Source organism: Gossypium hirsutum, chromosome A06 (assembly GCF_007990345.1).
Source record: "Gossypium hirsutum isolate 1008001.06 chromosome A06, Gossypium_hirsutum_v2.1, whole genome shotgun sequence".
In the NCBI taxonomy this organism is placed as follows: domain Eukaryota; kingdom Viridiplantae; phylum Streptophyta; class Magnoliopsida; order Malvales; family Malvaceae; genus Gossypium; species Gossypium hirsutum.
Genome location: NC_053429.1, coordinates 120,932,942 through 120,950,735, shown reverse-complemented (window position 1 = coordinate 120,950,735; position 17,794 = coordinate 120,932,942). Strand labels below are relative to the sequence as shown.

Here is a 17,794-nt window from a genome sequence, read left to right as displayed (position 1 = left end):
CTCATAAATAGGAGTATAATCTCAAACCACGTTTTCCTGTATTGACAACAAACCCATACTAATCAAGTTAAGACTTAATTAACTGTTTACAAAATTTTCTAATTTCACTAATAACTTAAATATAAAAGTTTTCTCACTTGTTTTCAAGGGGGAAGAAAATCTTTATTTATTTAACATAATTAGTAGAATAATAGCTTATATGATCATGGGAAACATTAAAAAAAAATTGGAAGGTTGAAATTAGAATTATAAAATTTTTCAGAGAATTAAAAATATAATTTTGATATTCTAGAGGTCATAATTGAAATTAAAATTCTAAGAGGGGCCAAATACAATTTTATTATTGAATTAATTTAAAACACTATAATTTTAAAAAGGACTAAAGGGATAAGTTTTCATTTTGAAGGGACTAAAGGACTAAAGCCTTCTATCTCCCTCATTTATGTTTTTGAGGTTGAATTTGTATAGCTATTTTAAAATTAGAATAGTTTTTTTATTCATATTAATATTTAAATTTGAATTAAATTTATGTTTAATATTCAAATTATTTATATCAACAATTTTTTTAAAATTAACATTTTAGAAGTAAAGTGAACAATTTGTTTAAATTGAAATATCCAAATCTTAAAGTGAATTTGAATATCTAAATCTAATTTTTATATATACATAATAATAAATATCTAAAAATAAATATTTTTGTACATATCATGATAAATAATAATTGTAACATTAAAATTTAAATATTATCTGAATATGAAAAAAAAATTTAAAAAATTGTGATATACAAATCTAAACTATCTATCACCATGTTTAAACACAATTGAGAATTATAAGAGTAGAGTATCATGTTTAGCTTATGTTGTCATTTGTTCTCATTTTGTTGAAAAAAAACTTTGAGAATGTATTAATGTATGGTGTAGGTTTTTCATTCTTAAAATCATATATTCAAAGTGAAAACAAAGCTCAAATTTTGTCTAATTTTTCAAGCCAATGTAATCAGTTTATTATTTTGTTTATATGTTGACATTTGGTGTGAATACAAAGGGGCTGCAGAGATCCAAGTTCCCCCATAATATGTAAAATTATTTTTATAATCTCTTAACGATAATCAAATTATAAATAATATAGGGTAAATTTACGTTTTGACCCTCAAAAAATAAAAAAAAATTATTTAATCTCTTCAAAGATAATGAAATCATAATTTAATAAATGATAAATTTTATATTTTGATTGTTGGAAACTAGGTTACTGCAAAACAAATTTGTTAGCACTGACTAGAAAAATAAATCAAGAATTAAGAGATTAAAAATTTATTACGTCGTGGAAAAATCACTGCTTTAAAAACGAATTCGCCTTTATCGGTGTAATCATGTACTGAAAATTGTCCCGAAAGGTTAACACAATGCTTTGATATTTGTACATGCGAATAAAGCAGGCAGAACTCAATTGGTATTGCTCTTCATTAGGAAATCACAGTAAGATTAATTTTCAATAAAGTTTAAAGAAGTCATAATCGATCCTGATTAAAACCCAAACTCTTAAATAGAATTTTATCTAATGTGATTTAAGGAAAGAATAGTAGAATTTAGAAGGAAATGAAAAAGAGGTGAGGGAGAAAAGAGTTGTTGATTGTGGTGTTTTTCTTTTTTCTTTTTTGTGAAAAATAAGGAAAACAACCCTCTGTTTATACTAGTAGAGGAAGAGTAAATAGTAAATATGCAAAGGCAAAAGAGTTAAAATGCAAGGTAAGTTTTGAAACTGACCCACAATAACCATTTCAAATTTTTCGTTACAGTAAAAAATGAGAAAAAAATTAAATTATTTTAAAGAAATTATTTTTTGAGAAAATAATAAATTTTTTATCCAAAAAATACATACAATGTGTCAAAAGAAACATGTAAACATGGACATGGACACAAACCAAATTAGGCCAGGTATGCGACAAGCGTGTGTTAGACCCCTATAACCCAATTACTCAATAAAAATAACAAGTAAAGCTATATAAAAACCCTCTTAATAGCCTATAATTAACCAATATAGGATATACCTACTTATCAACAATCCTTTGTATTACCAACATTGATACCTCAAAATTTTATAATTCAATTTTCACTTTCTAAAAAAAATTCTATTTTGTACTAGGTATTCTTTAATATATATATATATAAACAAAATAGTGAGTTCATACATAGAGATCATTATTCTATCGGTATGTTCACATGGTAGAGGACTTAGGGGCGCTTATCTGCTATTAATGTAAAAGCAGTAGTGATGGTAATATTAGATATTATAGCGATACTATAACATGAGACAAAAAGTAAGATAAATGCACTACACATTCAAACCCACACTTATAATCCTTTCATGGGGAGTGTGGATCAACATGCTATCATCCACCTTTTATATCACATGGATCAAAATTAATAATATTGTTTTAATTTATATTTAAATACAATAATTATATTAAATAAATATTGTTGGCATAAAAAGTTTAAAAACTAATTAAATCTTACATGTTTTAAACAAATAGAAAGTTATAGATAAAATATAAAAACTAATTGTTTGTAAGTGATGATAATTTATGGATAATTGCATAAATTAGATAATTAACGAAAAAAATACCTACCTTTCGGCTTCCCTTATTTTTTTATTAAGGATAATGTGGAGGAATAATGGCATTCTATTTAATCAATTAATATATATTTTTAAAGAATTGAAGCATTTTTGCTTTGCTAAGACAACTATGATATTTTTTTAAGATTAAATCTTGTTATTACTTCCTGTATTTTGTAAAAGTTATGAATTTAGCTCATGTACTTTTATTTGATCAATTGTAGTCCCTGTACTTTTCAAATTGATAAATTTTAGTTCATGTATTGTTCAACTTTTAAAATTTTAGTCTTGACCATGCAGTAGTAGTTAAATTTGTTTGGTTAAATTTAATTACTAATCTTGTACTAAGTTTACATTTGTAGATGTTGTCTATTTTCTCCAATTAGATCATTCTAATTCCCTATACTTTTCGAATTTTAAAATTTCAATATTAATACAAATGACACTCGGTAATCCATTAATTGGATTCTGGAATTAGCAGAACTCTACTTAATGAACTTAACAATTATTATTTAGTATGACTAAAATTTTAAATTTTTAGAAAATGTAAGGACTAAAATCACCAAATAAAAGTCATAATATTTTACTAAATACAGGGACTAATAACAAAATTTAACTTTTTTAAAGTGTTAAAAGTGAATTAAACAATCCTAAACTTTAACTCATAATGCTATACCTATATTTCTTATAATCATAAAATCCTTTAAATTTAATAAACAATTAAGGTGACGAAGCACCAAACTTACATTTAAATTATAAACTATAAAAAAGGAAATAAAATCAGCTTACATCAACGTGAATTATTTTTTTATAACTTTTTTGAAATAATATTTTATTAAAAAAACAATGATGATGAAGTTAGGATTGCTTTATATTTCTAGTAGGTTCATGGTGGGCCAAAAGGACACATGCATCATGGGAGAAAGGTTGGGGTGGCAAAATGTAAAAGAGACTGGAAAGCGTGTATAAAGGTGGTTATGGCTTATGTCCCATGGGGCATAAATTTCATATTCGCATCAATATAAAATTTTAAAAGTTTGAGGGGTTAAATGTGTATATTTAGAGTTTGTAATTGCTCGATTCAAATTTGGGTGTATTATACTCAATCATTTATCATTAATATATATATATTTATAATTAAAATAGACTAAAATTAATATTATACCACTTAATTAAGGGTGAAGGTTATTATTGTTCTCTTTTTAATTACGAATTCAACCTTCCACTTTAATTTATTTCAGTAGAATCAAGATAAATAAATATTAAAAATCTTTTAAAAAATGGATAACTTTAATATGTGTAGGGCTAGAGTTAAAAGGACTGACAGGGGCTTCGGCCTCCTTAAAATGAAAAAATTTTCTTTTAATACTTTATAATTTATAAAATTTTAAATTAATAATAGTAAAATTGTACTTTAATTCCTAAAATTATAAAATTTTAATTTAATCCTCTAAAAACTATAAAAATATAAATTATTAAAATAATAAAATTATATTTTTACAATAATAAAATTCCAACCTCAAAAAAGATTTTCTGAATTGGCACTTATATATACTTTCCTTCCCCTTATCTCTTTGTGAAATTATTGTACTTAATTTTATATATATATGAATGATTGAGATGTTGGAATTTTTTTATAAATATAATTGCATGAATAATTCAACTCTACCTTCCATTTCAAATCAATATATATATATGCTAATAAGAAAATTTTAAATCCAAGTTATGGTGAGTTTTATAAGATTTGATAGTGACAAGACTAATAAGAAAATGAGGTTTTTAGAACATCATTTTCCTCTTGTTCTTAAATAAATCCATAATTTATAATTACAACAATTTGTGTAATTACATGCCAAAATATTAATTGATATATGTAGTAAATCTTAATACATTATCGTAAATTAACTAATAAAGTAGTAATTGTTTTAAGTCTTAAAATTTTAATTTTGGGTAAATTCTACCATTAGTCCTTATGCGTAATGAAATTTGCGAATTTAGTCCTTAAGTTTTAATTTGATTAAGTTTAATCAATGTGCTTTTTGAATCGGTCAATTTTAATCTCTATATTTTTCAAATTTTGATATTTTAGTCTCGACTCAAACAGTAGTAATAGTAGTAGTTAAATATGTTTGGTTTAATTCAATTATTAATTTTGTACTATGCTTACAATTGTAGATTTAGTCAATATTTTTCAATTGGATTATTGCTTTTTAAAGGCATAATAACATATTTGACCATTTTACATTACAAAAATGTTATTTTAGTCCTACATTACAATTTCACCCTTTTACTAGCCTATATCTTCATAATTTTGAAAGGATTAAGTCAAATTTTTATCATTTTGGGAGGTAAAGTGTAATTTTACCATTACTAACTTAAAATTTTACAAATTATAAAGTGGCCTAAATGTAAAATTTTCTATTTTTAGGGGGTTGGGCCCCTACCAGCCCTCCTGGCTTCGCCACTGCCTTAAACTTGCATTGTTTGTCAAAATCACCCCAAAATAGATGAAAAAGTTAATGGTTGCTAACTTTGCTAATGTGATAATTCATGTGTATGCTATGTTAGCAATTAATTATTTTTTAAAATTAATTTTTTTTTAAATTATACTTTTTAAATAATTTTTTTGTTTTTTGAATTTTTTTAAAATTTTAAAAAATTAATTAGTTGCTAAAATAATTTTTTTTAAAGTTGGAGGGTCAAATAAAAATTATACCTTTTTAAATTATAATCGGAAACATCGGACTACCCGCGAGGTCGCAACCCAGTCCATAAGTAAATTATATGGTTTACACCTGGCTGACAAGTTTCTTACCAATTTTATCCCCCAACATTTGTTATGTTTCATTTTCACCCCCTTCCTTATATTCTTACAGATACCCCTCGTGTGCTGCTAACTAAGCCTCACACTTCCTTTATAAACTTCCCAATTCCCATATCTCTTTATATTTATATTCAAAAACGATAAAGCAAAAAAAAGAAGAAAAATAATTAAAAGCTTCTTCCATGGCTATCTTTGTTCACTATCTTTCGATCCTTCTCATCTCCGCCGTCATCTTCCTCCTCCTCCGTGCTTATCGTCTCCGGCGCCTCCGTCTACCGCCGGGAAACTTGGGTTTACCTTTCGTCGGGGAGACTTTACAGCTTATATCTGCTTACAAGACCGAAAACCCAGAACCGTTTATTGATGAAAGGGCGAAACGGCACGGTTCAGTGTTTACGACCCACGTGTTCGGTGAGCCGACTGTGTTTTCAGCTGATCCGGAGACGAACCGGTTCATCTTACAAAACGAAGGGAAGCTGTTCGAGTGTAGCTACCCCGGTTCAATTTCGAATTTGCTGGGGAAACATTCTTTGCTTTTGATGAAAGGAAACCTTCACAAAAGAATGCATTCTTTGACCATGAGTTTCGCCAACTCGTCAATTATCAAAGATCAACTTTTGGTTGACATAGACCGGTTAATCCGGCTCAACTTGGATTCCTGGACCGACCGTATCCTCCTCATGGAAGCGACCAAGAAGGTAAAAAGAAATAACAAATCATTAGTCGGATGGCGTTGTTGGTGACTCATAATCATTTCATTGCCACACCCCACATCAACACCCAGTGATTATTTAATTTTTTAATATATTGTAATTTTTTTTCTTTTTCTTTTTTTAATAGATAACATTTGAATTAGCGGTGAAGCAGCTAATGAGTTTCGATCCTGGTGAATGGAGTGAGAGTTTAAGAAAACAATACGTTCTTGTTATCGAAGGCTTTTTCACCGTTCCTTTGCCTCTCTTTTCTGCCACCTACCGTCGTGCCATCAAAGTAAGCAAACTCACTCTATCTCTTTTTCCATATCCAAATACGTGTCTGATACGAGTATACAATATTAAGATATTTTCTCATATTATACACGAAAATGTCGAATACAAATATTTTTTTATTAAATTAAAAAATTATGAAATTAATTTGAAGGCAAGAAGGGAAGTGGCAGAAGCATTGAGCAAGATAGTAAAGGAAAGAAGAGAAGAGTATGAAAAGGGTGAAAGGAAGAATGATATGTTGGGAGCATTATTAGGAGGGGAATGGGAAGATGACCAACTTTCAAATGAACAAATTGTAGATTTCATGGTTGCTTTGCTTGTTGCTGGCTATGAAACTACTTCAACTATCATGACTCTTGCTGTCAAATTCTTGACTCAGACCCCTCTTGCTTTGGCTCAACTCAAGGTAATTTATTTTATCATCTTTAATTTTTTATGCACAGTAAAAGTTGCATGGAGATCCGTACTTGAATTGAATTTTACTTCCTTTACTAAAAAAAATATCTTTATACTTTAGATCGAATAACAAACTGGATCTTTAATTAATAATTTATCTATTTTTATTATTAAAAATTGATCTTTATATCTCACCATGAAGTACACGTAACACGTCACACGCCACATTTCATTGTACGATTATTCCATTAGTCATCCAAGGTTTTTACAAAACAAATGGATCTAATTTTTAACTAAAAAAAGAGATCATTTTGTTTTTTTATCTACCGTACAAATATTAATTTACTCATTTTTTTAGTAAATAGGACAAAACACAATTTGACTCTTCTTATTGTGACCTTCATAATATTTTTACCTCAGTATATTGATATCTTTATTATTTATAAAGCCTTTAACTAAGTTAGGTGAAAAAAATTAAAAATTAAAAAATTAAAAGCGATAAATTTTATTATAAGGATATTAATACTTTTCAAAAATTTTGTAATTTATTTATTTTAATTAAATAGCTCAAATTACCATATTAAAATAAAACTCAAAAGGAATGAGTGTTTTCAAGTTTGGATTTGATTCTTGATATTAATTTTTTATATAGTTTTTTCTTGTGAGTGTTATATAATCTCTAATATATATAGTACTTAAATATGTTAATGAATTAGATTACATCATCTAATTAAATATAAAATTATCCATATTTATTATTTAAAAAAGTTTAATGAGTTGAGATTTTTATTTATATAAATTTTAATTTATTGGTAGTCTTTAAATATGTTAGTAAACTTGTTGTTTGAGTTTTAGTTCGATTAGTATGGATATTATTTTCAATGGAGTAAGATGTCTCGAAACATATTATTTTTCTATTTGTGAATTAGTGTATGAATAGTTCTAAATATTATGTCAAGAAAATAAATAATTAAAAAAATTGTTAAAAAATATATATTAGTCAACTAGAAAGATATCACATCTTTACATGTAAAATTATTTTTATTATTTTAAAACTTTTAACGACGAGAGACAGTTTGTTGTATTTATATTTTGGGAAAAAGAAGCAAACTGAAATTTCTTAGTGGGTCCTCAAGAAATAAAATAATGACGAAATTGGTCATTTTCTTAAGACTTTTCATTTTCTTCATTCACACGTAGATGGGATTTGGGAATTAATATCTGGTAGATAAAACCAAATGTTTAAAATATTTGTTGAAATGACACTAATTGGTAATTTCATATTACTTATTTAATTTTTAATTTTTAAATTAATAATATTTACCATATATATACAAGGCAAGGGGGAAAAGGTGCGTAAAAATGAATAATAAAGGTTGGATTCTGTTTTAATGTTGTAGGTCAAAAGTAGAGGCAAAAAGTACAAACAGAACAAAAAAGTCAAAGTAGGAACTGGGAATTTTGTCTATCCGGACATAATGATGACTCTCCAAATTGCACGCCTTAAGCTGTAATAAATTAAAATATATTTATGAAATTAAGAAAATGCAAAAAAAAGGAAAATTTTACATTTGTCAGAACTTTCTGATACCTTTTTTAACTCATTGAACATTTTGTCTTTGATGAAATGACCATGAAGTCCATTCCCATACTTGGAAACCGAAGGGTATTTTTGGGTCATTGGGGATTTTATAACTTTTTATTGTGTGCAATAGGGTGTACGATTTGACCCTTGTTTCTAGGTGAGTTGTTGGGAAATGAGCGGCACTGATTTCAAGGGGAAGAACCATCGGACGGTGGTAAAGCTTTTGGATGATGTCATAGATACGTCACTACCCTGGAAGTGGAACAGAACCTTTTTTATTCCTAGGCTTGTTTTGTTTTTTTGTGTTTTTCCCTTGATTGACGTGATGATTTTAATCTTAGCCGTTAGATCGTCTTTAAACCAGTTTTGCGTGGGACCATTTAAGGGCATTAGGGCTCATGACAAGACCACATGGCCCATAATTGCTTGAGACGCACTTAGGCCAATGGACCATAGGGGTATAATCGAGTTTAGGAAAATTAATTGCTCATAAATTACTTGAGCCAGCTCGCTCAATATCTAGACTCTTAAGTAGAAATTAAAAAAAAAAAAAAATTGAACTGAACTCAAATAGCTTGCAGGTATAAGTGTTCCATTTCCATTCTGTTTAAACACGTAGTGACTTCGAAACTTATTTGATTCGGCAGGAAGAACATGACGGTATTAGATTGAAGAAAAGCGGTTCAGAGGGTCTTCAATGGAGTGATTATAAGTCGATGCCATTCACTCAATGTGTAAGTAATCCATTGTCCTCAAATTAAGGATTAAACCTATATTCACTTTTGTTCTTGCTTAATCCATGGTTTGGTATTACTATTTTTCCAGGTTATCAATGAGACACTACGAGTTGCAAACATTATTAGTGGAGTTTTTAGACGAACAGTGACGGATGTCAACATAAAAGGTAAGTAAACACAATTTTAGTCTAGAAACAGAGCAGTGGATGCTAGAATTCGAATCCAAAACCTGTTAAGACTCATTTTTTTGTGTGCTTACTGGTAACTCAACTCGACCAGGTTACACAATTCCAAAGGGTTGGAAGGTGTTTGCATCGTTTCGTGCTGTACATCTTGATCATGATCACTTTAAAGATGCTCGCACTTTCAATCCATGGAGATGGAAGGTAAATTTAAATATAAGATGTAACGCAACATTATACTTCATTGTACACGACGAAATAGAAATAGTTTTACAAACTAGTGTTGGATGAAATTACACAGAATAACAACTTGGGGACGAGCTGTTCTGGGAATTTTTACACGCCGTTCGGAGGAGGGCCTCGATTGTGCCCTGGATATGAGCTTGCTAGAGTAGAAATCTCAGTATTCTTACACCACCTTGTAACTCAGTTCAGGTAATCAAACCGAGTTTTATTTAGAACTTGAGTGAGTTAAAAAGTTGAAACTTGTTGGATTCTGAGTTTATGTTTCTGAAACAGTTGGGTACCTGCTGAAGAAGATAAGCTAGTTTTCTTCCCCACAACCCGAACGCAAAAGCGATTTCCAATCAATCTGCAGCGTCGGCGTTAAATCTGGGCATCTTAGCCATTGTAAAGAAGATGGAGTGGAGGTGTAATCATTTCCAAAGTTGGGGTTATAACTGGACTTGAAAGTGAGAGATTGAAGGTATAAAAATTTTGTTCAGGTAATAGAGATGCAGTGGGCATTGTTTTGATCCTTATTTCCAACTTGTAAAAATGCCCCAAATGTTGGCATCTAAATTCTATTTATTTAAATGAAATGCACCAAATTTCTCATTGCACAAAGCTGAAGAACAAACACACAAAAACCTTGCATTTTGATTCCTTTATCGAGTCATAAAAATTGAAATTTATCTTTATTCATGTCTTTTTTTTTAATTCAGTGGAATTTTATAAAAATGTGATTACACATTATTCTTATCCCTTTCTAATATAAGAACAAATTTGATTTGTCCTTCTAGGATAAAAATGATATAAAATCACAATTTTATACAATTTTTTTTCTTATACTCTAATATCTTAAGCTGTCGAGGTTTATATTATTTTAGTCATTATAAAAAAAATGGTCAAATTCAAGTCTTGATCCCTATACTATGTTTATATATAGGATTTATGTCACAACTTTTGTTGTTTTTATATCAAATTTTAGTGACATATATTTAAAGAGTCCTTAAGGAAATGCAAAAAAATAAATTAAGCCCATGTATTAAATTCATACTCAATTTAGTTTTTACCGTTAGCTAAAATAATTAATTAAATTTCTCCATTAACGATTTCTATTATTAACCACGTTGACCAACAAAATAAATTAGCGGACCAATCAGATGGTGGTACGTGGTAGCTTTTGGTTTAATCTAATATTTTCTCAATAAAATAATTTAAAAAATATTAAATATTAAATATGAAATATGAAAATGTATAAAAATTATAAAAATATAGAATTCTAATAAATTCTAAAATCATTTTATAAAATTAATAAAACAAATTTAAAATATTTGAAATTAAAAAAATTGTATTTAAAATTCTATAAAATCATAAAAAGTGCTAAGATTAATATAATATTATAAAGATTATAGAAAAAAAATAAAAACTTGAACTGGACTGAATCGGTTGGTTGGACCGATTAGACTGAAATCAACAAGGGTAGTTGACCTAGGAACTGAATGGTTTAACCGATTTTTTTTATATTTTTAAATTTTAATTTTTTTAATTAAACTAAACAGATCGATTAAACTGGCAAACGGGTGGCCTGATCAGTTCAACCATTGATCCAATTTTGAAAACCTTGGTTAGAATATTTCATTCTGACATATGCTAATAGTTGGATAATAAAATTTTGGTTTGATAAAAATATTAAAAATAAATAAAAAAATAGTTCAACTGCCCAGTTCCCAGGTCAACTGGTCTAATGGTTTTCCTTGGAGCAATACCTTTGTCGATTTCAGGATAACCGGTCCAATTCAAGTTTGTATAATTTTTTTATAAGTTTTATAAGTTTATATCAATTTTAATATTTTAATATTATTTATTTTTTTAAGAATTCTAATACATTTTTATTTTAATTATTTTAAATAGATTTTATTAATTTAATAATTTTTTATAATTTAGTAGATTTTTTTATATTTTTATAATATTTATAAGCTTTTATAATTTTAATAAATTTATGTCAATTTTAATATTTTAATATTTTTTACTATTTATTGTTTTTTATTTTTATGAATTTTTCTATTTTTATAAAAAAAATTTTATGATTTTTCAATATTTTATGGGAAAAATATTATATTAAATCAGAAGTTGCCACGTGTCCCCATATGATTGGTCTGTCAATGGCCAACACGGTCAATGACGAAAACCATTAATGGAGGGGCTTAATTGATTATTTTAGTTAACAGCATGAGCTTAATTGGGTGTGAATTTATCACATGGGCTTAATTTATTTTTTTTGCATTTTTTAAAGGCATTTTTGACATATAAACCAATTTTTATTTTGGTTTCTATCATGCTCAAAATTAAGATTTAATCTTTATATTTTAATTTTTGACATAATTCGGCACCTCAAGTTTTACAATGTCATTGGTTAATTCAAAAACTTTAATTTGATTAAAATGCTTACATTAATTTTTAATTGATAACACCATCAAAATTCTTTACAATGTTATTTTTTTGTTAAATGGCTACTAAGTGAATTTTTATTAAAAAAAATCAAAATATCACGCTAACAAAGTTAGATCCTTTCCATTATCTTTTTTTTTCTGTTAAATGAATATCAAGTAAATTTTTATGTAAAAAATAAAAATATCATACATAGAACAATTTTAATGGTGATAACAACTATACTTAAAATAATAAGTATATAGACTAAATCTTTAAAAATATAGAGAAAGAATAATTTCAAATATACGAAAAGCACGTAAACTAAGTTTCTTGAATTAAGGGTTCGTAGCTAAAAGGCAGTGCCTGTTTGAATGACCTAAGAGGAGAGGTCTAAGTTTTGGCATAGCATACCTGCTACAAATTCTTCTTTCTTGCAATTCTTGTGCTTATCCTCCCCCGTATTAGTATCAGAGCCACAGGTTCAACAACTCATCTAAAATATTTCTGTTAAGATAGAAAGATTTAGAGAAGACTTCTTTATCCATCACTGATAAAATGTTAGCAAGACCTTCAACTTTTTCCACTCCTATTTCTATGCCTGATTTCCCTTTTAGATCTCATTCAGCAAAAAAGATTTCATCTCTTTATGAGATTGAATATCTTGATGAATGAGATAACGTTCAACCTACTAATCTTCCTACTGTAAATCCTTATGTTGCATATAGGAAAACTATGTTTTCTCCTGTTAGATCTATTAGAACTCTGATAAGAGGTTCTTCCAAACAAGTTAGGGAATACATTCAAGCATCTAGGTTTGATAGTTATCCCATCACTGCAGCTTCACAAGAACAGTTTGTAACCCTTGAAATTCTAGCAGAATTTCCAGCAAAATGGCCACGTGTAGGCTACACCCATATTCATTTTGGAGCCATTCGTTTGGCTTTAAATTGCCATGGAACAACTGGAAAGCCCATGGTAGCAAGGATTGCATTATTGGATTCCAGCTATTTGGAATATTAAAATGCATGTATCGCTACTATTGAAGCAACTCTGAACTCAGGCCTGGTTATGGTTACACTCTTCCCAAATTTTACCATGGCGTTGGCAAATCTCAACCTGACTACAACCTTGAAAGTTCATATCCCAAATTGCAGGAGCACCACAAGTAGCATCAGCCATTGCTGCAACTCTCCATTACCAGATCGTCTATAGAATCCAGGATCATGCCTTTAATCTCTCAAGGCACGGGACAGATGACTCCTTACTTATCTTAGTAAACACAAATGATCAACCCCATTGTGTTCACGTTCCAAGAAAAATTTCCAGAAAAGAACTCATCAAACTTCTCCCAGAAAAATGGATCACCATCTATGAGCAATTACTTGAACATAGCTAACCAATCCAGTCTATTTCTAGCAAAATTACTTCAAAGGGAGATGGAACGATAGAAATAAAGTTTGATCACAGTCATCTTCAAAGTTTAAAAAATCTAAATTTTTTCTGACCCAGTTAATGATGCAACCAATTAAAAGCCTGGCTCAAGAACATGATCCAAGGGATCTAGATTGTTATTGTCTACTATGTGAACCATGTCTAGAAAGAAGTTGATACAAAGCTTTTCTTTGGAAAGAAGTCCTTTGTACATGTTCAAAGATGAAAAAACAAGACATTGCCCTTGGGATCTTCATTGTTCATGTGATTTCTGTGCTGATGCCAGAATGAGTGCTTGGATTGATCGTCTAGATAATTCTGTATCCAAGCCAGGAAAGAAAAAGAAAAACAAAAATTCCACTCAATCTGAGTTTTACAGAAGATGGATGGAAGGAGATTCAGATATTGGTCCACTTGGAGAAGATAATGGTAAATTCATTTACCTTGTTGATTATTCATCCCATAAATCTTTACCAAAAAAGAAGGTTCTTTTAGAACCTTGTAACCTTCCATTACCTCCATCAAAACCATCCACTTCACCTTCTCCACAAAACCTAAAACCTTCAAAGCAAGAAACTTTCTCTCAGCCCTGTTACCAAAAAATAAATAAGTGGGTTAAGAAAAACCCAGATTTTCTTGCTTTTCAAGAACCAGTTTCTACTGTATGTATGATGCAGCCTACCGCATCATATGATAAAGAATTTCCCCCTCTTGAAGAGTATTCAGAAAAGAATTACACCCATGCACCAAAGATTCCTTCAAAAATCCAGACAAATATTTCAGGTGCCCCAACAAAAATAAGTGCTGCAGAGGCCACTCTTAACTAGCAGACATAAAACGCTATTGCCTAAAATCATACCTTGAAAAAGATTAATTCAAAGATCTCAGCCATTGAAGCAAAGGTAGATGATAATACCAGAATGGTTAAAGACCTTATACATCTTTTACAGAAAAGGCTAGATGCAGCAGCAAGAGAACCAGCAGCACTAGGACATGATTTCTTTTCCCATCTTGCCCAAAGAGAAAAAGAAATCCAAAAATTAAAAAACCAGATCAAAACTCTTCAAGAAACAGGAAAAATTCTTGAACCAACCCAAATAGCAGAAACAATTGAGTTATTTCCTTCTATCAGACAGAGAAGTTCTCTTCCAACAAAAGGAGTGAAAATTACCTTTCTAAAATTCCAAAACGTACTAAGCCAAGTACATATGAATTTTTTCTGGAAATTAAGAAGTAGGAAGCTGAGAAGAAAAAGAAAAAAGTCACTGAAGAAACTAAGATACCCAGTGAAAGTGAAGCTTATCAGACAAAAAAGAAACTTGGAAAAAGGCCAATTTTAGAAAAATTTCCACCAAAATCGCCTCCCCCAAAATAAGTTTCAAAGTCTCTGATGATTCAAGATGGATACCAAAATCTTTTAACAGTCTTTTTAAAGGATTATAAAGAATCCACCATCCCAAGAATTTCAGCCTTACAAAGCCAGAGACAAGAATCAGATACTATTGAAACTGATTCATAGGAAAATTCAAGCACGCTAGAAGAATCTAAATCTTTATTAGAAACACAAACAGAAATAGAAGATGAAATCTTCTGAAATCCTTCCAAACAACCAAAGTGGAAAAACCTAGTGATGAAGAAATGCAAGAAATGTCAGAATCATCTTCTGCGCCTCAGAAACAGACGCCAAAAACTTTCATTGTAAGAACCACTTTCACTCTTGATGATTTACCACCAGAAAGATGGCCAGATAGAATCCAGGAATTCCATTCTCCATTCCTGGTTAGAAACTCACAAATTGACCGAAGATAGCAATTACAACATTTTTATGGAATTTGTTTCCAGATTCACAGGAATGTTGAGAGACTGGTAGAATGCTATTACTCAACATGATCAAATGCACCTAGCTGAGCCAATCAGAATTATTCATCAACATTTTTTTAGGAAACCCTGAAGATTTGCTGACACTAAAAAGAAGGGAATTCTACAAAAGAAAATGTTGTTCATACAGCAAAAGGGATTTAGCAAAGCACTTCAAAATAATGACTAACTTATTTTGTGCTTTAGGATTAAATCCAAATCTCAAGCCAGTCATCCTTTCATCTCTCCCAGATCCACTTCAAACTGCAGTCAACCAAGCTCTTCAAAGACAGAATAAAGACATTCTTCAACTAACAGTGGGAGAATTTCAACAAGAGGTCTTTATTGCCTTAGAAGATATCTGTAACAGAAGAAGGATATTCAAAGATTATCTCCATGGTGACAAAAAGATTGATAAAGCCTGTGATGATTCCCATCTGAAGTATAAATGTGCAAAAGATCAGTTATGTCACTGTCGCACCAAGAAAAAGAAGCATTTCAAAAAACATTCTTTTCCAAAAAATATTCCAAGATAGAAGAGAAAGAAAAAGCCTCAATGGAGATATCTCAAGAAGAAAAGAAGAACAACAAAATCTGATCGCTGTTACATCTATAATCAAAAAGGACATTTCTCAAAAAAATTTCCAAAAAAAAAACAAGCCAAGAAGATTGCACAAACGATAAGACAATCAGGAATTAAATTACAAGAAGAAGATGATATTAAGTTTGTCTGCTCCATTGAAGATGAACCATCAGACAGAACAATTTGTGCTATTCCTGCTTACCTTAGTGAATCTTCAGAGCCAGAATCAGATTATTCAAATATACAGATGATGCAAGCCAAAGTCCAGAATATTTCTGTTGACACAATACCAGTCCCTCAGATACCCGTTAAAATCTATCTAGACAAATATAGTAAACCCATTACTATAATTGTCTTCATAGATACTGGAGCAGCTGAAACCATCATGAATACAGATGTTTTACCTTCAGAATGGTGGAAACCTCATGTAAGGTATTTTAATTCTGCTGCTGATCATCCCTTTGCTACCCATCTGATTAGTAAGCCTATTACTATTCAGTTCTTCCCAGACTGTTGTGTTAAAACAACAGTACTTGGCTCAAAACTTCCTGGAAAAACATTGTAGTAGGTTTTAACCTCTAGATAAAAGCCCAACATTTGAGAATACTCCCAAATGGAGTAAGATTCAAAAATATTTTCCAACCCTTTGTCAAAATACCAAAACTCTTTTCTTTCCAATCTGAAAAGATTCTTCAAATCATTCAGGAATTAAAAACCCAATCATGTGTAGATTCCCACTCAGAATTCCTGAAAAAATGCCCAAATCCTTTATGGAAAAACCCAGAATTCTTCATTCACCTTCCCTTAAAGAAAAACGAATATATTAATCCAACAAAGGTGAGTCATCAGGGAATGAATCCAAATCATTTATTGCTAGCAGAACAAGAATTCAAGGAACTACAACAGCAAGATTTGATTGAACCATCAGATTCCCAATGGGCATGTGAAGCTTTTTATGTCAATAAAATATCTGAGCAAATTCGAGGAAAGTTAAGATTGGTAATAAATTATCAACCTCTTAACCATTTCCTTCAGGATGACAAGTTTCCTTTGCCAAAAAAAAATCACTTTTTTTAAGTTTGGCTAAGGCAAGAATTTTCTCAAAGTTTTATCTCAAAGTGGGATTTTGGCAACTGGGGATACATCCTGATGACAGACCAAAAACAGGATTCTGTATTCCTAACAGACATTTCCAGTGGAAAGTAATGCCGTTTGGACTAAAGACTACTCCTTCACTCTTTCAGAAAGCAATGATAAAGATTTTTCATCCTTTGATGAAAAATGCTTTGGTCTATATTTATGATATATTGCTTTATAGCCAAGATAAAGAGTCTCATGCTCAACTTCTTGAAGATTTCAAATCCCTTATTTCCAAATATGGGATAATGCTTTCAGAAAAAAAATGCAGATAAACAAAACAGAAATTGAATTTCTGGGAATGGAGCTAAAAGATGGAAGATACTCTCCAGGTCCTCATATTGCTCAAGAACTTCTCAAGTTTCCATCTGAAAACCTGTCTTTTAAACATGTACAGTAATTTTTGGGGATTGTTAATTATCTTAGAGATTTTATTCCTAAATTTTTTAAGTATATTAACCCCCTAAGAAAAATGCTCAAGTAAGAACCTCCCTTATGGTCCTCCTCTCAAACAAAAGCCGTTCAAAAGTTGAAAGAGCTGACCTAGAATTTGCCTCCACTCCAAATTCTTTCTGATGGAAAAAGGATTTTGCAAATAGATGCCAGTGACAAATATTAGGGTGCAATTCTACTTGAAGAAAGAAATGGTAAAAGACATCTGTGTGGATATAAAAGTGGAAGATTTTCAGACGCAGAAATTCATTACCATTCCACCTTTAAGGAAATCCTTGCAGTCAAAAAAGGTATTGAAAAATTTAAATTTCATCTTGCGGGATATCATTTTCTTGTAAAAATGGACGTGTCA

General features: G+C 29.8%; 1 protein-coding gene across 1 annotated transcript; it reads left to right on the top strand.

The window, feature by feature from the left end:
- Window positions 1–5,435: 5,435 nt before the first annotated feature.
- On the top strand, window positions 5,436–10,246 carry LOC121230741 (cytochrome P450 90A1). The gene is made up of 8 exons (XM_041116053.1): window positions 5,436–6,135; window positions 6,278–6,427; window positions 6,578–6,832; window positions 9,055–9,141; window positions 9,233–9,311; window positions 9,424–9,530; window positions 9,628–9,761; window positions 9,846–10,246. The coding sequence occupies exons 1-8, from the start codon at window positions 5,620–5,622 to the stop codon at window positions 9,934–9,936; spliced, it is 1,419 nt and encodes a 472-aa protein (XP_040971987.1). The 5' UTR covers window positions 5,436–5,619; the 3' UTR covers window positions 9,937–10,246.
- Window positions 10,247–17,794: the final 7,548 nt, after the last annotated feature.